Below are 21,169 nucleotides of genomic sequence, written 5' to 3'. Positions count from 1 at the left end.
TTGTCTTCAAATTTTCTGTTTCTCCTGGTTGACATAAGAAAGTACGCCATGGCTGCCATATTGAGAACTGTGGAATTGTAACCGCGCCTGAGAAAAAACCCGTGTTCTATCCGTCTAATGTGAATTCGAGACGGGAGAAAATTCAAACCGTTTATCTGTCTCGAATTCATACCAAGACCACGACCAGTCTTGCGAAGTTTTACGGCTCAATTAAACAAAATTCTGGTCATCCTCGGTACAAAAGCCGGTGAAACGTCGTCTGTGTTCTGTTTGCTAGTTTTAAGGTTAAAGCCCATTGTTCTCGTTGCATAACAGTGGGTCCATTATTCTGAACAATTCTATAGAGACACATCAAGCTGTATTTAATATATCAACTGTGATAAACACAGAGAGCAAGTGGCACCCCAAAAAAATTTTAAAACAATCCTAGTTCCCGATGAGATTGGACCTTCCTTAGATCTGACTGGATGCTCTATAACCACTGAGCTCTGCTGGCCGAGGGTTATCTGTGGGCCTTTACCTAGAACCACACCGTGCAGTCACGAGGTCAAATCAACACGAGTATAGCACATAACTATGTCAAACGCCCGCATTACGCACCAGAGATAATGGATGAAATCCCACCTGCGACTCACATTTTTCTGAGTTCCATTTAGGTGTCACAAATTCTGTGTCTAAAATATCAATCGAAAGAGCCCGTGCAACAAACCTCTCTGCATAATGGCGTCCAAATAAAATATTCTTTTGTTTAAATGCTAATAAGCCTTTCTAGCCTCGATGCGATGCGCAAAATTCAAAAAGAATTTCTTAAATGAGGCCAGTAGGTCCAATTAACAAAAATGCAATAAAATTTTAAATTGGTCAGCATTTATGAAAGTAGTCTATAGCGATGTTTCTCGTGACGTCACGCATTGTTATTAATATCCCAACCAGATACTAATTGGCTGTTGAAACAATCACTTCTTTTGTTCCGTGGTTGGCAAATATCAAAAGAAATGTGACGTCAATGTTTGTAAACAAGAAATATCGCTATAGATGCGTTCTCGCAACTTTCTGGGAGATTATTTCAGAAACTGGAGTGCTTTTTTTTATTGAAAAGCAAGTGAATTAAGAAAAAGCAAAACAACCGAAAGTTCAAATTGTTTTCCAATACATACTATAAAATTAGAATAGCTAGCTCATTACGTTTGGATGGCACCAAGATCAGAGCGCATAACTTTTCAGGCTCTTAAATCTTTTGAGCCATGGTGTTCAAAGCAGATTGGCATCGCCTTGGTTAGGTCTAATTAAAAAATAGGTTGTTACGATATTTGCCGCTTTGCAATTATTTATTCACTCTTTGTTTCAGAATTCTGTTCGTGAGGGAGCAGTGGATTCACAAAGAGGCGGAGAAGCTGCCATCGAGTTATACAAGGACCCGGAATATGGTAATCAACTAAGGCATCGCTTCAATTTTTACACTCAGCGCCACTCATTTATTATACCAGCTGAAATTACATGCTGTTTAACTTTCAAAGTGGTAGTACGACTTTTGCAATGAATGTTAGGTTTGTCTTTGACAATTTATCTGAACTACCATCCAGTGATAAATGCTTTGTATTTTCTTAAAGTATATACGAACTTTTCGAGGCTATTCGTACAGTACTCGAAACAAGAGGATTGTCTAATACAATCAAATAATTAGATTCACGTTGATTTATATGTCACGAAGTGTCCACTTGGTCTCCTTGCAAACCTCAACATGCCTCGTGTCGTAGAATACCTGTGTTCCTCAAGTGAAGATAAGCAGTTGCATTTATCCTAACGTAAAACATTCAACTTATTGTTAAATCTGTTTACAATGAACCGGACACTTCCTTTCAATTACCAAATTTGGACCTGCATCTAATAACAGGGACTTCTGGAGAATCTCGTGAGAAAGTGAAATTCAGTAGTTTCTAAGCGTTTGTACTCGCGGAAAAATGATGAAATGAGAGAGACAGGGTTAAAGTTACTTTTCTTATATCTTTAATTTTACAACATTCCCTTTTTGATACAAAAAATTCCGCTGGTCTTGTTTTGAACAATTTTTGTAACGTGTCATCTCGCTTTAGGTCTTGGATTCAACATCAGAGGAGGCAGCGACGCAAATTACTTGCGTGGCCATCCGGGAATCTTTGTTACTTCTATTAAACCAGGAAGTTCCGCTGATCGCGATGGCAGGCTCAAGATTGGTGACAGGCTTCTTGAGGTACAAACAAATCAACACCCAATACTTTAAAATGCGATGATGTTTTCAAGGCCAAACCGCGTTCCTACAATTACTTCCGCGGCGCTAGCGTGACACGTGGTTTTCCATTGCGAAGTGTTTCCGGCGTTTGTTCTTCTACTGAAATTTGGAATATGACCGATTTTCACGAATTTTCCATCCATACTTAAAATTTTCTTTGGCGCTTCCTGTGGTACTGAGCTAACAGTGATTTTTATAGGCGTCAATACCGCGTCACTTCTATGCAATTTTGAAGTGACATCATTGGGTGGAGTCGATTACGGAGTGTTTTCTTTCAAGTCTACCAATATAACGGAGTGCTGAGGCGCCAAAATTGCAAGGAGTTTTATCACGATTCACAAATTAAATAGATTCGTTGATAAACGCAAATGAGGTTCTTTTTGAACAAGCACCATCCTCTGAGATCCAAGGGACGTCAGTCGCGGAGGAAGAAGAGGGCGACGAAGTTCTCAAGATCTGCTCGTTTTCGCATCTTGATAACTTTCGTCGCTCTTGCTGCTTGCAAGTTAAAGAATGTCGTACGCAATTTTAAACCATTCGCAGCGATCTTTGTTGACAATGTAGAGAAAGCTTGCTGAAAATCAGAATATCGACTTATAATTGTTGTCTTCAAGCAATTTTAATGTCTTTCTGAAGACATGAATTTCTTCCACCAACTTACCTGACAAAAGGACGTTTTAAACGTTAAATCTTGAATTTATGGCTGCCCAGACAATTCCTAAAGTGCCTTTGCAACCTACATCACGCCGATTAGCTGACACTTGCATGACATTCCGCCACGATCTTGTTCTGAATTTCCACTTGGGTTACACGATGCTTTCGAAGTTAACCATGTGTACGGGGAACATGGAAAGGTCTCGGAATAAGCCTTTTTGTGACAACCCATCAGGTGTGAAGTGGTTTTCGAGGAAGAATTTTCCCAATGTATCTCAGAGAAAAAAAGCCTCGTTTTTGCAAGCTCAATGACGAAACGGCTGCTTTTGTTGTGACAAAACACAATGACAAAAAACGAGTCTGTGGTGCACATGTTGCTCTTACTTATTCTAGCATTGGTGGTGAAAATCGGCCTCTACGAGCAAATTGGTTGCTGAAGTTTTGTCGTGCACTCAACTGTCGAACTCCGATGTGCATAACTGTAGCGGGAGTTTACAATGGGAACTATAGGTTAAAGAAAAGCGAGATGCTAAGAGAAAAGTATGTTTAAACAGTAGTCCATATCCAAGAGTAAGAATCTGGCATCAGGGGTGCAGGGATGGCGCAGTGGTGAGAGCACTCGCCTCCCACCAATGTGGCCCGGGTTTGATTCCCAGACTCGGCGCCATATGCGGGTTTAGTTTGTTGGTTCTCTTCTCTGGGGCCCGTTTCTCGAAAGTCCCGAAAACTTTTCGGGCCCGAAAAGCCATTTGAGAAACTGCCAACCGCTTATTTTGGAAGGCCGATCTTTTAACATGTCTTCAAGGTAACAAAAAGCAAACTGCCTGTGAAGTTTGACGACTTAAATCATCTCCGTTCTTGAGATAAAAAGGGAATTGTGACACCCGAAAATGGCCCGTAAAGTTTCGGGACTTTTGAGAAACGGGCCCCTGCTCCGAAAGGTGTTTCTCGGGTTAATTTCATTAGTGTCACCAATTAGTGCTCTAGTGCTAAATGCATTGACACTTAAAGGGGCTAGGTCACGCTGTTTTAGGTAATTTTGTTTAATTTTGTTAGTTATGAGCTCTAAACGTCAAATTGGCAGAGCAAGAGTCTTTCATTGCAAAATCACGGCCACGCAACAATTGAGAATGTTTTTCCAGCTGTTTAAATGAGATTTTGATATAAACTGATGTAAATTTGAAAAAAAGTGGGCCGACGTTTTTCAAATTTACCCAAATTCAATCTATTTCAATCCTTCCCAGTTTTGTCCATCCTTGTCCCTCCTTAGCTTTCCTGTGTTTAGTTTGAGTTCCTCTATAGTTTTGAGCCGTTATTTTGTTATTTCAGTTAATTCTATGACCATTTGATCAATGCTGAGATTGCCTAAAATTGCGTGACCTAGCCCCTTTAAATAAAGTTATTATTATTATTATTATTATTATTATTATTATTATTATTATCATTATCATTATCATTATCATCATCATCATCATCATTATTATTATTTTAGGTTTGCCCTCATTAGCATTAGGAAAATTGTGGAAAAATAAATAATTCTCTACTTGCACAAATACCAGAATACACCTCTTTTACCCCCCAAAATTTTGCATAATCATTGTTTGCAATTTCTCTTGGAACATGAAGATGTCCCAAGAGAAATCAAAAGCAATACCCAATATAAATTTTTGGGGGGTAAAAGAGGTGTACTATGGGATTTGTGCACGTAGAGAATAGACCAAATGTTGCACTTAATTCAAATCCTGCAACAAAACCAGTTTTTTCCCGAAGGCTTTTAATTGGGTACAACATTGAGTTAGTTAGTCTATTGTTTATTTTCCCGCAAGCCTTGGTTTAAAAATAGCCTCTTTTCTAACGCTGATGGGCTAATTTATTTTATTACCTTTGCCAGTCAAGCTGGCAGAGCGCCACAACAGCTTGCGCCAATTACTGTGGCCCCTTTTTTACCCTCGCAACCATGATACACAACAAAAGACAGACCACAACACCGGGAACTACGTGCCCTACTCTTAGCGACAAGTGTGTGGGTTCTTTTACGTCCCACGGGATTATTAACATTGAAGGGTTGTGAGATGGGACCTCCGGCTTATCGTCCTTATCCGAGAAGACTTGAAAGTCTAACCATTTGCAGATGTAGTTAGAAAGGCACCACTTTCTCCTCAGTTATTTAAAGACCCTGAGTGTTGGTCCGGCCGGAGTTGAACTCACAAACTCCCGCGTGACAGTCCGGTGCTCGACCAACTGAGCCACCGGTGCCCGGTGATGGGAAATGGGCCAATTTGGGTAAATCTTAATCTTGGGTGATGGACTCTCGGTTTAAACAGGTATGTAACCACGTTCACGTACGGAAAACAAAACTTACGAACAACTTCTCTAAGGATTCGTAGGTAATTTAAGTTATTACAGGAAACAGTGTGTTCCAGTAATACACAAAGATGAACTGGCAAATCCTCTTCACATGCTTCACTTCTCTTTGGTTGTAACAAATTCGAATTCAACATGCTTTCTAAAGAGGTAATTGGTTGTCTCCAGCCAGGTAAGGTTCCCTTATGTAAATTAATAACATTTTAAAAAAGACGAGGAAATCACCCTATCCCCTTCTACGCAACAGAAACGTTTCTTTAAAAACTGGCATATTGTTTGAGGTGGTTTCAAGTGTATCAATAACTTTCTGCTTCATTTTTTCTCTAGATAAACGGTGTTGATGTCCGTTCGGTGCCTCAAGATGCAGCTGTCCAACTTGTTCAACGCGCAGTGGATAAAGTAACGCTATTGGTTGAAAAGAACGCAGAGCAATTATTCAAAAACTCGGAATTCTATAGTCTGGTAAGGGTGTCTTCTCTCTGGATAAGTCAGTTTGTTGGCTGCCTTTCTTTTGTTTTGTAAGTCTCGCATAGTTAAATTCAGTTAATGAATCTGCTTTGCTTGGGATGTAGTAAAAGCTATACTTTTTTCTTTCAGATTGAATTCATTGTTTACGAGAACGTCTTTAAACAGTCACTCATATCATAGTTTATCTAGAAACTGGTTATACACCTTATTCGAAAATGGCCGCTGATTTATGCGGATACAAATTGGCCCTTGTTGCGTCGTTTAAGATAAAATATTCTTTTGAATTTTAAGCTTAAGAACGAGGCATCAAGGGCTAATTTGAATAAAAACAAAAGAATATTTAAATGCGGCCATTTTGGAAAAAGGAGTATGAAACCCTGGGAATTTCAAAGGCAGGAACAATACAGTCGCAATTAGATGTTGAACCGACCGTGACCCTGCACAATCTTTTGTTTTTAGTTCGCAAGTTAATTTCGAATAAATTAGTCGAAGCTTTTGATTGGTTATCCTGCAGAAAAAAGCGTGTTTTTGTCGGGTTTTGTGCAGGGTCAAGACCAAAAAAGCGAACAAAAACATGAAACAAAGAAACTTGTCGAGTTTCATAGCCAGCCTACATCTCTTAACTATGCTCGAATCATGTCATTCTTTTTTTTTTTTTCAGAGTGATTTTGACGAGATCGACATGAGTGGGGAGGCAGGTTGTTTTTTCAGAGACCAAAAGAGAAGAATCGGTCAGTCATAGCGTCACTGCTTTGAAGTCAAAGATTTAGCTTCATGATTTTATATATCAAGCTTGCTTAATTTCTCCTCAGTGTTTTTATTTCACATTTCTGTATTACTGTGTCCTTCCATTTTAGATTTTGTTTTAGTTTACGAAGAACTCGACGGAAAGGATACACCAAAAGATGTCCTGCGCCACAGAAAGAAGTACATGAATAATCTACGAAAATCGCAACTGGAATTTGAAGAGGTTTGTTTGGTTTTTTTTTTTTCAATTCAATGATGTACCGTTTCTACCCAGATGATACTTTAAATGAGTCAAATTTAAAGTTACTGTAATGAATTTTTTCATTTATTGAATAATAGTTTTCCTGTCGTTTCCTAAAGGAAAAATCTCGCACAAAAAAGGGAACTCTTTACTTTGTAAAGGTTCATGTGCCGTGGGAAGTGATGCTTTTTTACGCTGAAGAACTGAACTTCAAAGGACCATTAAAGGTAGTTGAGTGTTTCCCATTGGTCACTTTGAGATTGCGAGGGAGACAGAGTCGAGAGCCTTGTGTTAAATCAGTGCATTGTGGGACCGTTGGGGGGGGGGGGGGCGCATTGTAATCATCGCCTGCGCGGAGCAAGAACTCAAGTTGCAAGAAAGGGATATACCAGGAGGTGAACTTCCTAGACTACCAGAATATGTAAAATGACAATTTTACATTGTTCACTCGCTTACCGATATGCCCAAATTTTCCGGAAAACGAAAAGAGTTGATTAAAGGGTAAGTGAGATCGTTGTACATACGACGTTTACTCAACCTCGTCCCCAGGGCGCTTTTCCCTGGCTTTGGCCACCCAAAGCCAGGGAAAAGCGCCCTGGGGACGAGGTTGGACGTTTACTTACTAACGACGTAAGTTATTAAGATTTAACCCGAAGTTAATTGTTATCGTGCAAGAATATACGAAAGTCTTTCTGTTTTGCAGAGTAAACTACTGCGTAATCAGCGGCTCGTCCCCAAAACAATCCCGCAATGCAATTCAATAAGACTCTCGACCCTGTCTCCCACGCAACCTCAAAGTGGTCAATATAGTTATGACATTAATTATGCAAAATAATTAATTTGCTTCTTAATTACTATCCTGGATTTGATTTTTTTTGGATGGCAAATAACAAAAGGCTAATCTGTCGACATTAAACGTTATTGAAAGTGACAAGGAAAATAAGAAAAATCAACAAAACAAAGACCAGAAAATGATGAAAGTCTTGACTACTACGAGAAAGAAGACGGTCAACAAAAAAAGACGCTTTACTCTCCAGCTTCATCTTTCGTTATAGCCTCCAACAATTCTAGGGCAACTAAACAGGCTGCCGCCCTCTTTCGCCTCGAAAAGTTCATACCGACACTGTGTTTGCAACTTTTTACGACGCCATTTTCAGAGAAGCACACACGAGCATCACACAAGCCTCTCGCGAACTTGCGTACACGACTTCGAATATCACTAGCTTCCTCGATCCGCTTAACCACGCGCAGTTCATGATAGTTTAAGGCTCTCCAGCTATCATCAAATATCATGCACCGTTTGACCAGGGCTTGAAACTTATTTCTAGTTTCTCCAGTATGTTCTAAGCGCTTAGCGCCTCATGATTGGCTCGTTCGATAGCCTGTTGTGATTGGCCAAAGTGATATGAATTGCCCTTTCAGCTCCTTCGTAATTCGTTTTGTAACTAGAACGTTTTCAGTTCTTTTATATAGTGCACAGTTATGAGTCCTTGGCTCAATACTTTAACCTCTACCATATCATTTACAGAAAAGAGAAGGAGGAGAAAAAATCAATTGGTCAGAGAGAATGCTAGAGAAATTCCACATCCCAAACATATTTAAAGACGATGTTCCCAACCAACCCCCAGACTATTTTACAGCAACGTTTAAGGCGAACAAGCTGCACAAGTAAGGAGTTTACATCTTTACCAAGATAAGTATGGTGTGGTTACGACAATTGAAAGTATGTTAAAGAAAATGATGTAACGTTTCGGCGATAATGTTAACGTTGGCTGGTAAAACATAACTATAAACAGCGGCGTGTTGGTGGATCAAGCTGATAGTTTTTAGGGGACTACTGAACTCCTTTTTAAGGCGGACTTTTTCTTATCGTTTACCTTCATTTACGTCTTTCCATGCACTGTAAGGGTCTACTACAAAAATTTCGGTTGCAGTGAACTCATGTCTTAGGATTGCTTGTACAGGTCCTCAGAACAGGTTTAGCGATTGTTGGAACTTTAAGTAAAACTTAAAGTAAAGTTAAAGTAGTGTCTCGTTAATTTTTTGGAAAAAGTGCAATGTTGCCTTATGATCAGGTAAAATCTAAAAAGTTATTTGTTGCAGTACTGTAATTGACATCAAAGTAGAGCATATCACTAAGCTCAGTTAAGGTTACCACATACCTTCAGATCGGCAATTTTCTTCATTTGGATTTTTGCCTCAAAGTAACGATCGAATTGTGATTTCTAATTAAAAAAAAAAAAAAGATAAAGAAAGACCAAATATTGGCCGGAAGTTAAAGTCCCCCTTTTGATTGACAGCGTATGAAATCAACCGAGACGACTTTCGCGGGAATTAAACGGATGTCACGAATTGACGATTCAGTTGATCAGCATTGTTGTTCTGACTGCCAAGCGTGTCTTTTATTAGGTACAATCTCTTCTCTTTAGTTATGGGTAAACATGGACATTGGAATGTCCGTGGACCAGTTCGAAAAACCGAAAAAAGCGAAGAACGAAAGTAAATACAGCAACGAGTGAAGACGCAAAAGTCGGCCTCACGAAGTCAGATGAAGAGTCGTAGTATCAGAAGTGGTCTGACGATTCTGACTTCGAGTTGGATGAAGCTGCAGCCATTGGATCAAGTAGGCAACAATCGAGTTAAGACAAGTTGAAGATTTTGTAAAAAATTGAGAACTTGATGAGTCTGATACCGAGGAATCGTCGGACTCCTTGAAGATTATTGAAGCGTCGAAGGGATCTGTTGAGACTGTAAAACCGGAGAAGTTCAGCTTCTCAAAGACGAAAGTTCAAGAAACGGCCAGGGAAAGATTTGGATTCTTCGATGCAAACGCATCGATTGCAAAGAAGAAGAAATGTTTTTACACCTCACTATAGAGTTCGCGACCCTATGAGGCGAACTGAGCAATCGTTTTGGCCTTTAGGTCAGTTTTATCTTTCTGTTCTTTCTGGCTGGTTTGCCACTCTTCATTTGATCCGATGTGCTTTTCTCCAACATATCGGCGAAACATTTTCCGTCTAATCTGTCAGAAACAAAATAGTTCTTGTCTTTTCGCACGTTTGAATGTGTCGATTGCTGGAAGTTTGGTCATGATTTAAATACGACAATGATATTAAACTTGGAAGATTTTCTTCTTAATCACGAAATGTTTCTATTCAACATCTTGTCATAAAAGGGAGAGACTGAAACATACCCGATTTCTGCCATCGCCATCATGGTCATCTCTCTCTGTAACTTATCGGCTCATTTAAAGCTGCCGCGCTTTCTTTCCTTAGTTTTCTTCGACCAGTCGCTTTAGCTTGCTTTCTGGGTTTCGTATCCTTTTTCGTCTTCCCAATTTTGCTAAACCAGCTTCAAGAGAAAACGAGCTACAGAAAAATATCTCTGCGCTCTAAGTGCAATGCGAAACGAAGAGGGTTGTTTCAGAATCGCTATTTTCTCGAATCATTTTTTTCAATTGAAGGGGACACTTTAAAGAGCTAAAACCCAAAGGAGATTTGTTCGTTTGTCCTCAAATTTGGACAGTGTCTAGTTTAACATATAAACAACAAAAACCTTGTCTGCGAATTTTTTATTTCAAAATACTTTTTCTTCGCGAGCGATTTTTGTACGACTAATCCAGACTTTTTTCATCTTATTTTGAAATGTTCTGTAACTTTTCAATGCCATTAAATATGGCAAAACGCAGAAATCTTTTTTTAGCGCTTTTGGTCCGAAAACTGAGGAACAAGTTAAACATTGGCGAGAAGCAAAATTCGCTTCGAATTGCAGCTTTCAAAAGGTACTAATTCGGACGCTCGCATTTAGAGGTCGTGAAAAATTCGACAATTGGTGGTGTAGTTTGATATCCAGCTCTATAAGCTTTAATTTGATATAGGGGTTTAGGTATCTACAGTTTAAACCGGACCTGCTACATTGCGTGGACGCGAGACACCCCTGAAGGTATACGGTAACCTTAAAGCATACTCTTCACCATTCTCTTTTTAAATTAATACATGTACCAGGATCTTCCAGGTGAAGGCATATAAACTTCCCAAATCTCAAATAGGAAGATCGTATAGGTAAAGAGTTCTATTGTTAGAGGCAACAACAAGCTCTTTCAAGCGGTAAAGATGTATTGCTAGGATGATTCACATCCTGCATGGTGTCTGCTTAAAGTGTCTATCACCTCAAAAAACACTTTCCGCTCAACAATTCTCTGCATTTGTCTAACACTAATTCCTTGGTTCGCTTGACTCTTTCCTTGAAAGTCAATATTTATAGGAGTCCTCAAGGGTGGAAATACTAGTTGTAATTTTGATCTACGACCGCGCAAGTTAGAGGAATGGGTTTCCTACCGGGTGGAAGTCACAGGCTGCCTTGCATTGTGAAAGTTCTTTGAAGTAATCTGTGACGTCACCCGGTATCGAACCCATGCCCCTTCATTGCTTTGTCGCGGATCAAACTATGACCACTTTTCCCGTCTTTCAAGGAGAGTTTTCAATAAAAAAAGGTTCTAAAACCAACAAAATATATTTGGGGCGATTTCAGAGAATAAATAAGGTGGAAAAGTTTATTGAGATGATAGGCACTTTAAATGTTATACCTTCCTTACTCCATGTAAACAGCACTAACACTTGTCTCCATCATGAATCGATGTTCAGGTTTGCTGGCAGTGACAATCCTGATGTGTATTTCAAAGACACGGAGCGGACAAGAGTGGTAAGCCCCATAAAACATAATCGGTCACACCTTTTTCTATCATACAAATCGAGAGTTGCCAGACTGATATGTTACACTATCGATCTGCAGGCAAACGAGATTCTGGAAACAGCGGTCTACGGAAGCAGGCAAAAGGGAGAAATAGGTGAGTTAGTTTCTGAATTTCTGAATTGATTATTTATAGCTCGGCTTATCGCAATCCAAAATCAAAACCCACTTACTTTTGTGTTTTTCACAATCTTTTCCAATTACAAAATTGTGGAAGGACCCGACGGAGAACTTTCATTTAAGTGATTAAATCCAAAGTGTTAATTTTTTAATTGAGAATCAGCAAAGAAGGGACGAATCAAAGAAAGCGATCGGAAGTTGAAGCGAACACTTGTAAGCAAACTTATCCCCAGAGTTTTCTCAGCTTTCAACATGGCGGCTTGTCTGGGGACGAAGTTGATTTATAGAAGGTCTTGAGTCCTTCAGTAATATGTGTCCAGCACTTTGCAATTGATCTTCATCCTGATTGGTTGCGAAAATGGTAAGGGATTCTTATTTTTGGGCTCTCGTAGTAATGTAAATTTATCGCTCTAGGCGCAACATTACTGTGATCACTCCGACAAAAAAACTATTGTTGTTACCACTTTTTGTCCCGAACAGGTATCAGTAGATTAGTGGAGGAAGAAGTGTACTGCGCAGCGTATCCACTTCATGTGGTGAGTTTGATGATTCGAAGAGGATTACTTTGTTCCAGTCATTAAGAGATTTGGCGTCATTTTGGGGGCCGCTCTATTCTGCTCTAGCAGACTTTCTTCAACTGTGATTTCTTATGCTTACCCTCAAAAAATAAGATATCGTTTCATTCCGTTCGTGTTTATTTTATTTTATTTCTACAGTGCCCCCAGCTAACCTAGTTTAATGCTTTGCTCCCACGAGTCTCCTTAGCTCAACTGTTGAGCACCCGAACTAGTACCGTACGTAAGCCTTCGTAGGTTCGACTGCTCCAAAGAAGCACTCGGTTTTTTGTCGCCATTGAGAAAAAGGAAAAAAAACCTCATCTCTTCATTTCATACACCGGGGTTAACAATAACCATCATATTCATCACAATGAACTTTTTTACGCTGGAGACGCATAATCCGCCCAGATGAATTATGCGTCTCTCAAGTTATTTGTCCAGTGTAAAGACGGGACGAACTATATTATATAAAAGACGCATAACTACGTCTTGGACGGACTTGGGGAGCAATTTTTTCTTCGTCTGTTAAATTCGTCTGGTATAAAGACGGGCACGAGACGAATTATAGGTCTGAACGAACTATCCAATTAACTGTGTCTTCGAAGACGTGCTAAAGTGGATAATTCGTCCAGACGCATAATGCGTCTTGTGCCCATCTTTTCACGAGACGAATTTTACAGACGCAGAAAAAAATTCGTCCAGTACTCGTGCGTAAGCCTTCTAGTACTAGTACTCGTACTTCCAGGTGCCAACCTGGTCAGAGTTTTTCTCTGTCCTTGTGTGGGCCCATTTCCATCAGTAGGGCTAACGCTCACATGGTTCATATTGGGTGGAAACTCAGCACTTCACATTACACTCTAATCAGTTAAGTCTGTTCATACATAAGTGCTACACGGCCAACGTTTGCAAAAACGTAACCCTTCCTTGTACTTGCAGAAAAAAATGCTTGCCAAGTCCGTCCCAGACGGACTTATGCGTCTTATATACAATATAGTTCGTCCTGTCTTTACACTGGACGAATGACATGAGAGACTCATAATTCGCCAAGTAGCCAAGGTTGTCCCAGACGAATTATGCGTCTCTAGTATAAAAACGGCCAATATCATATTGTTCAGTTTTAATCCTTGGCAGGGGCCTGCAGAGTTGCCTTCTGATTGGCACAAAAATCCTGATGGACCTGAGGAGGAAACTCTCAACAAACGACAGGTAAATAATGAACAGAATTCGTCACCGGGTAGTGTGTGTTTGTTTGTCTTTTTGCTTTCGATTTCTCTGCAAACTCTTAGAATTGATAATTGAACTTTGATCCTTTGTATCACAATCTCAAGTTTAATACGTCTGATTTTCCATGTTACACGTAACAGGTACTCAGGGAATACTGGGCTCGTTGGGGAAAGTGGTATAAATATCAACCGTTGGATCACGTCAGGGAATACTTTGGAGAAAAGATTGGCATCTATTTTGGTTGGCTTGGTAAGACCGTAAAAACGCCTGGTCAAGTTGATAATTTCATTTCTTATTGACAAGGACTGTCTTCAAAGTTTGCACTGGGTCAACGAAGCATCTACCATGGTTAAAATGAAGCCAATAATGAGGTCCAATAACGGCCATAGTTACAAAGCAACTAATTATTTGATTTTGGACAAAACGCGCATGAAACTATTCCCTAATTTCACTCTTCAGTCACTATTTGATTTCCCATACTAATCAATGAGACCCAAGAAACAGAGCCGCAGGAAAAGGGCGAAGATGGGAGACGAACAAGGAAAAGTGGGTAATGAGAGGTTGAGACGAGAAATGGTCCAATGAGCCTTTTGTAACACAAAAAAGAAAAGAAAAGAAACGTTTGGCGAGCAGACTCATTTTGCAGTGCGACCTTTGTTTGTCCTCAAGCTGAATGTCTATACATTCAAATTCTTATCTTTTCAATGATCTTTCTCTGTAGGTCAATACACTGCATGGTTGATAATGCCATCCATTGTTGGTTTGCTTGTTTTCCTGTATGGCTACATGACACTTGATACAACTCAAAATACAGCGTGAGTATACCATGAAAATAGAAAAATTATAATGATAAATTAAGAATTATACAAACCCATACTTAAGAGACCGTATCTACAACAAGCTGACAAAGCTTGTCTACGTAGTCCAGACCAAAATAGAAATTTCGACAGTTTGCCTTAAATTGCTAAAATAATCAACACTCAATAATCAAGTAAATCAAGAGTGTATTATAAGCACAAGTTATCTGAGCAAGAAAGCAAGAAATAGATGAAAAACGATTCATTCAAAAAGTATTGCTTATGATCTATGGAGTGTTCCTGATTTCACGGCAAGCTCACATCGTGTATCACTGCACACGACCGTTCTTTTCTCCGTAAGAGACCTTATTCCCATACGTTTTCCCCAATACTGATCAGGTGACGACAATCGGCAGATTTGGTTTTTGTTTTGTTCATTAAAATAGTAAGTGCGAGCATGTGTAAGAATGACTTACTTTGAAAGAAAATGATCCTCTTGAGTACTGTCAGATGATGAACTCATTGGGAAAGCAAAATGTACAAGCGACTAATGTCTATTTAAACAAGTCTTCTTGATCCTTAGGTCTGAGATCTGTAACAACCCAAACTGGACATTTGTAATGTGTCCACTGTGCGAAGAAGAGTTAGGTTGTGGCGTGTGGGATCTTAAAACTAGTTGTGGTCGAGCGAGAGTAAGTACTGAAACCCGGCGCATTCTGCCCAGAATTTCTGTTGTCGTGCTCATTTAAATATCATGGGATCTCATCTGCTTCCGACAAAAATGCTGACGATAGGGCAATCAGTCTTCAGCACCAAATAAAATGCACAATTCAACAGAAAGCTATGGTTAGTGTTATATGAAGTCTCCCCGGTGATTGGCCTAATTATCTTTGAGGAATATTTTATAAAAGAAACAGAGGACGTTTTTCCTTGTTTCCATAGCCTCATCTAAACACTCGGGGGAGAATTCGAGACAGTTACGCAAACCCTCGACTGCGTCTCGGGTTTGCATAACTGTCTCGAATGGGCCATTTCCGAGTTGCTGTTTGTCTCGGTTTCGAAGTGAGGGTCAAGTGAGTCTTGGTGCTCAACTATTGTAAGGGAAATGAGTTTGATTTGCATAAGAATACGCAACTCATTTCCATTGGCATGGTTGTGCACCAGGACTTGCTTTGAAAACGAAGCATGCATCAACTCGGAAATGGGCTATTCTCCCAACTCGTCCTCGTGTTTAGATGAGGCTATGGAAACACGGAAAACGTCCTCTATTGCTTAAATGGTGCAAGCGGGAGGTTGCTTAGCAAACTCCCAAGTGCACCATAACTCAATGGTGCACGCTGAGGCGTTTATCATTTGTTTTATAACATAATCGTTAACACCGCTCCTGCGTGTTTTGATTGTATTTTCATAAATCAAGTTTGGTCAATAGTCAATGTCAAAAGACAACTATGAATTAACACAGACAAAATGATCAACAAACAGTTTTCCCAGCCAAAAATTCTATTGGAATCAACAAGAATTTTTTCTTAGGGTTAGGAGAAAAAACATTTCGATTTTCTTGCGAGCGTCGACACAAACACGCTGTCTTTGCACATGCTTCGCCTCTGTTGAAAGCGTTCAACCCATCGCAAACAGCGCGACTTTTCCAAGCGAAAAAAGGGAGGCTACACTATTTCAGCTCAAATGGCCGATGAAGTAAAGCAAAAGAAAATCGACATTAAAAACACCATTTGCCTTCCTGTAACATTGTCCCTGGCCCCATAAAATCCATTTCAATTTCGCGATTTGGCTTAAATATTTGAGCAGAGTTCAGGTTGTGTTTTGGAAATCAAAGCAGTACAAACACAAAACGATCTTTCGTCGCTTTAAGACCTTCAATCCTCCCTTTTCCACTGCTGATTAATCTTTAGGGCTATATATTTCTGTTTTGAGCTCTGTAGAGGTTCACCCCCATTCTAAGAGGAGGAAAATATGTCTTGGAAAATTAGGACTGATGCGCTAGTGACGCCATTTTCTTCTTTCCACAATCTCGGACAGTTAGATCGCACGTCAGCTGTCGTCAGCGAGCGTGCACCCATGGGCAAATAGTAAATGAGCAATTGGCCAATCAGAACGCGCGCTTTATCCAAGTTTCGTTATAATTTCTCTTGCTAATCTCTTTTTGATACACTGCAGTGCTTTTTAGCCTTTTTCTCTCGGAACACGTTGCAAAGAAAAAAAAACTTAGTTTTTGACCTTCGGAATGGACATGAAATGAAAGTTAGAATAAGTCAGTTGGTCAGGTTTGCTTGTCACTGCTGAAGTTACTTATCTAATTCCGATTTTTCTAACAATTTATTTTCAAAGAGTCTTCCTCATAATTCTGTTATTTTTCTCTCGGATGTACGGGGGATGTTGAAGTTTCGAGTAGAACGGTGAATAAGCACGACGTTAGCGGCAAACGTCAAACGTCGTGAGTGAAATTAGGGTTTTGCCAAAAGTTCTCAAAGGAACGAGACAAGTTAAAATGAGAGAATTTTCACGCTTTTGTGACAAGCAAGAGCCTGCCCTTACATCACGTCCCTTAAGATACTTTTCCATTTGATTTGTTATCAGATATCCTACTTGTTTGACAATCCAGCCACTGTGGCTTACGCTGTATTTGTATCGTTTTGGGGTAAGTAGTCCTCTATGTAGTTCTCATCTTATACTGTAAGCATTTTTTTCCTGGTCCAATAGCAGTAGATTTCCTCTGTCTTCAGTGCTACCCTAACTCTGCTCTTCAAAATACATCATACGATTTCGTTGTATTCTTTTAACGTTTTTAGATGCAAGTGTCCGTCCGCCAAACTACTCGCGATGCGATTCTTAAAGTGACCATGAATTTACAATCTAGACTATCAGCAACTTCAACATCAGTTTAAAAGTAGAGAAAATGAACTGTCTCGGCTTAATTTACAGCAGCGGTATTGCCTAAGACGCCTGAGGATTTATGCTACTCAACGTGGCTATTTCTCGCAGCTTTTGCGGGAGGCACTCAACACTTTCGGTACAAAAGAAGCACTTTACAGCCTCCCTCATCAACGTCTTTTTGGTATATCCCACATTTTGGGCAGCTTCTGCAGGTACCTGAGCAGAAATTTACGTAAAACAAAAGAAACAAAAGACAGAAAACAAAACAACTGCAAATAAAGACTAATCCAAAGTTACCCAAAACACAATGTTTTCCGTTACCTGCAGAAGAACCATATTGTGGGACTTCACGTGCTCATGATAGATAGATAGATTCGACTGGGACAATAGACGCCAAGGGAAGAAAGCTAACTATAGGTGGTTCCCCGCATTTGTTGGCATGAGAGACTTTTTCACCAAGGGGAACAGTGTTGTGTTTGTGTTTGGTTCTGTACTAGGCTTGGACAGTTCATAAGCTTGTTTCTGAAAAACAAAACCCTTAGTATCTTCAATCCTTAGCGATGCTGTTTTTTAAAACACAAAAGTAACTCATAAAGAATGTTAATTGTATGCTTTGTGTTGGCAGCCGTGTTTTTCCTGGAGTACTGGAAACGAAAAGAAATAACCCTTGCTTATCAGTGGGATGTATTGGGTTTTGAAGAGGAAGAGGTACGTCATTTAAAGTACACTGATTTCTCCTTTTTTGTCAGTTGAACGCTCTAAAGGAAAACCAAATACTCATTTGGTCACACTCGTTTTGCTGCTTTTACGTGGCTTGCTAGTTTTTTCAGTTGAGTAGTTCATTCGCTTATCTGCCTCTGTTGTGATTTGTCAACGTCCTTCTTTTTAGTTTAATTAACAGCCCTCAATTTGAAAACCACCTTACCTTGTTTGGTAGATGTTCTCAGTTATTTATTCTTCCTTGTATTGTTCGTTATTAGGAAAGACCTCGACCCACATTTGCAGCTCTAGCGCCAGCAGTGGAGCGGAATCCCATAACAGGACTATTGGAGCCTCATTTCCTCCTGAAAAGCGATTTCCCAGGATTGTTTCAGGAGTCGCCATCGTTGTATGCATGGTGAGATAATTTTCATTTCCCATATGAACGTTATTCCTGAAGGCGCTTAATGGGGTATGATGCAGGACAGCAAGCAGTCTCATCGAAGTCTATAAAAGTTGTCCGTGTCAGTCACGTCACGCAAGCAAGCTAAACAGCTACGTTCGATATGAAAATGATTTAGAGTATTTCAACGCTCTTAACCTGAGAATAAAGAATAATTATCTGAATCGAAGTGAAAACCTTTGTAATTAAATGTCCCCGGCTGATATTTGAATATTTGATCCTACGATGTACAGGAAGAAATACTAAGCTTCGGTTCTCACTCTGCCAGAGTCTTCTTCCTGGCAATTGAACAGGTCACATGGACATGTGACCTGATCAGCCTCGTCCAGACCGCTGGAAGGTTGTATCTTTTTTCGGTCTCGATTTAGGGTCGGTTTGTGGGCTCTTATTTAAATTGCTTTTCGAACCAACGTGGATCTCTACTCAGGATCCGCGCCACGTTAACGTGAACATATCGTTTTCAGTTGTTGATGTTGATGTGTTGAGAAACCTCGAGGACGTGCAGCTTGGTAGCTTGAGTCTCCAATGTTGCTCACCTCCACTCCACCTGAATGCATCTTATAAACGGGGCCACAGACTTCTTTAGTCTTGCAAAAGATATCTTCGAGCCTTCATGTTGTTTTAATGTATGCCTCAGTGCCGTACAAAATAATTACTGTTTTGATATTCTCTCACGTATCTGGTGTCGAGTGTTGTTCTTTCCAACACCCCCACCCCCCCCCCCCCCTCCCCCGCCAAAAAAAAAAAAACAGAAAATAAGTGCACTCTGCTTTGATAACTTGTGATGAAATGCCCTGCTAATAGCCGATGTAAGTAAAGGTTTCATTGATATGTTGTCATCTTTGACGGGCATAATACTCGCTGACATTTTGCTTATTTCATCTTGGCCCACTTCCTTCTCCTCTACCCGATCTATGGTTAACTTTGTTGGTTTTGGAGCACTGAAGGATCGAGAGAGAAAATTCAGGGATCCATATTTATTTTTATTAAAGTCGTCCGCCGGGCAAGTACGTCTTCTGATATACTTGCCCCGACAAATTTTGGTTTGCCCGGGCAAAAATGCGGAAGTATAGCAAATGGTCGATAAAATTGCTTGTAACTTCAGCATTCGTGTTTATTTTACACACTCGTCAATAATTTTGACTCTGGAGTAATTTGTTTTTGCACCGTGGGAACCCGATTTACAGTGGTCCTTTCTGCCGCTGCAAAATGTACTTGAATGTAGGCTAAGCTTACAAAGTTACGATTCAAAGACCCAAAGTTTCGACTCTCCTGTCTAGTGTCTTCCTTTTATATGCTATCAAGATTTTGTGTTTTTCCTGTTCGTAAGCAGCATGTTCTGCTCGACTTGTTTTCCTTTTTGCCGGGGGTGGCGACACACCTTGTATCAGCGGAGACCACAAATCTTTGCTCTTTGTTAAACGACTTCCTAACAACCATGCCAGCGGCTAGATACATGAAACTTAAGTCTGCGATCGTTTGAAGGAAAATACCGCGTGGTCAAAGATGGCGCCCAAACTTGAGATCTCATTGCTGAGAAAAGCTGCATGTTTATTCCTTATTTTCTTGGAGTTTCCATTGAATGAAAAGCGAACAGAACAAAAGTACATTATAATTATAACATTTGATGGCATTCATAAAAAGATATTTATTAAAACATCACTCGTCCAACGGACGACCTTTGGAGTTCTTATACTCGTCCGGGCGGGTTTTTAGTCGTCTGGGACGACCGAATGACTGCGAATGTGGATCCCTGGGAAAATGTCGTCCTTTTTAATAACGAGCCTTGAGCAAGTTGCAGACTGACTTAGCTTTGCAAAACAGTTTTATCAATCACGTGGAAACGTCGCCAGCTGCGCGTTTTAATTGCCGCTATCCAACCTGCAAAGAAAACGGCAGAATAAAAAGAAAATCGTCACACGACTCATGCCGGCAGTAATTTATGCAGCTTGCCTTTTGCTGGTAATGAGATGTTACAGAAAATCTCATGTTTCCTCTAAGTACGCCTGTCATCTAAGAGAATTAACTATGGAGGGTAATGTGAAGTGCTAATCACATAAGAGCTTGTTTTCAAGTTCTCAATGATTACTTATTTTGTTATTTTAGGTGTCCCTTGTCGTGCTGTCATGGTGGGAGTGATTGTCTATAAGCTGTTGTCATTCATCCTTGTACAAGAATCCCCAATTCCAGCAATATGCTGCAACTATTGTCTCTGTTACGGGATCCATCATGAACCTTATAATCATTATGATTTTAAGCAAGGTGCGTGAAACAGGATTTTTTCCGCATTTCTTTTTCGACTATTGTTTCATGATGAACCAATTTTAACAATGAAATTTTGCTCCCTTTCCCAAGGTATATGAAAAGCTAGCTTACGTACTCAATCATTGGGGTAAGTTTTGATTTCGGTCAACGGACTTGTGGTGGTGTTCAGTTCACCTTTAACTTTCACCATTGTTTGCTTTTCCTGTAGAAAATGCATCGGACCACAAACGGAGTACGAAGACAACTTAACGCTGAAAGTCTTCGTCTTCCAATTCATGAATTTCTTTCCTCCATCTTCTATATTGCCTGCTTTAAGGGAAAGTTAAGTTCTCTGTTTTTTCTAAAAAATTCGGTTTCTTCAGAATCACAAGCGGTCCATTCATTTAATTAAGGACCAGTAATCATTATGATGGGGCAGGTCTGGTGCAAATTGGGGGTTGGAAAATTCATGTTTAATCACAATATGGGAGGATCAAGGAAAATTGAGCACAGCGTTTTTCCTTCTCTCTGAATAACAAAGAGCTCCTAAACAAACAGCAAATGTCACTCGTTTTGGAACTTTAACCCAATCGGCTTCGATCAATCATCTGCCAAGTCGATCCGGTGTAAAACTACAAACAAGGTAGCCGAAAGGAGAAGGTGGCTACATCTAATCATGTA

The 21,169-nt window shown here is 40.0% G+C and overlaps 1 protein-coding gene and 1 pseudogene across 1 annotated transcript in view; both read left to right on the top strand.

Annotated features, from left to right (window-relative positions):
* The window catches only part of LOC138052081 (anoctamin-7-like), a 58,806-nt gene that overhangs the window by 8,483 nt on the left and 29,154 nt on the right, over window positions 1-21,169 (top strand). Inside the window, exons 8-23 of the mRNA XM_068898444.1 lie at window positions 1,349-1,427; window positions 2,094-2,230; window positions 5,615-5,749; window positions 6,417-6,486; window positions 6,613-6,725; window positions 6,863-6,970; window positions 8,272-8,411; window positions 11,387-11,444; window positions 11,535-11,589; window positions 12,093-12,148; window positions 13,301-13,375; window positions 13,534-13,642; window positions 14,115-14,208; window positions 14,774-14,882; window positions 16,786-16,846; window positions 17,708-17,790. Of these exons, the coding sequence (XP_068754545.1) occupies window positions 1,349-1,427; window positions 2,094-2,230; window positions 5,615-5,749; window positions 6,417-6,486; window positions 6,613-6,725; window positions 6,863-6,970; window positions 8,272-8,411; window positions 11,387-11,444; window positions 11,535-11,589; window positions 12,093-12,148; window positions 13,301-13,375; window positions 13,534-13,642; window positions 14,115-14,208; window positions 14,774-14,882; window positions 16,786-16,846; window positions 17,708-17,790 (1,482 nt within the window). The remainder of the gene's footprint in view (window positions 1-1,348; window positions 1,428-2,093; window positions 2,231-5,614; window positions 5,750-6,416; window positions 6,487-6,612; window positions 6,726-6,862; window positions 6,971-8,271; window positions 8,412-11,386; window positions 11,445-11,534; window positions 11,590-12,092; window positions 12,149-13,300; window positions 13,376-13,533; window positions 13,643-14,114; window positions 14,209-14,773; window positions 14,883-16,785; window positions 16,847-17,707; window positions 17,791-21,169) is intronic.
* The window catches only part of LOC138051032 (anoctamin-3-like), a 13,439-nt pseudogene continuing 12,743 nt past the window's right edge, over window positions 20,474-21,169 (top strand).

This window comes from Montipora capricornis, chromosome 6 (assembly GCF_036669925.1).
Source record: "Montipora capricornis isolate CH-2021 chromosome 6, ASM3666992v2, whole genome shotgun sequence".
NCBI classification, from domain to species: domain Eukaryota; kingdom Metazoa; phylum Cnidaria; class Anthozoa; order Scleractinia; family Acroporidae; genus Montipora; species Montipora capricornis.
Note: the sequence above shows the minus strand (reverse complement) of the source record. Positions and strands in the feature narration are given on the sequence as shown.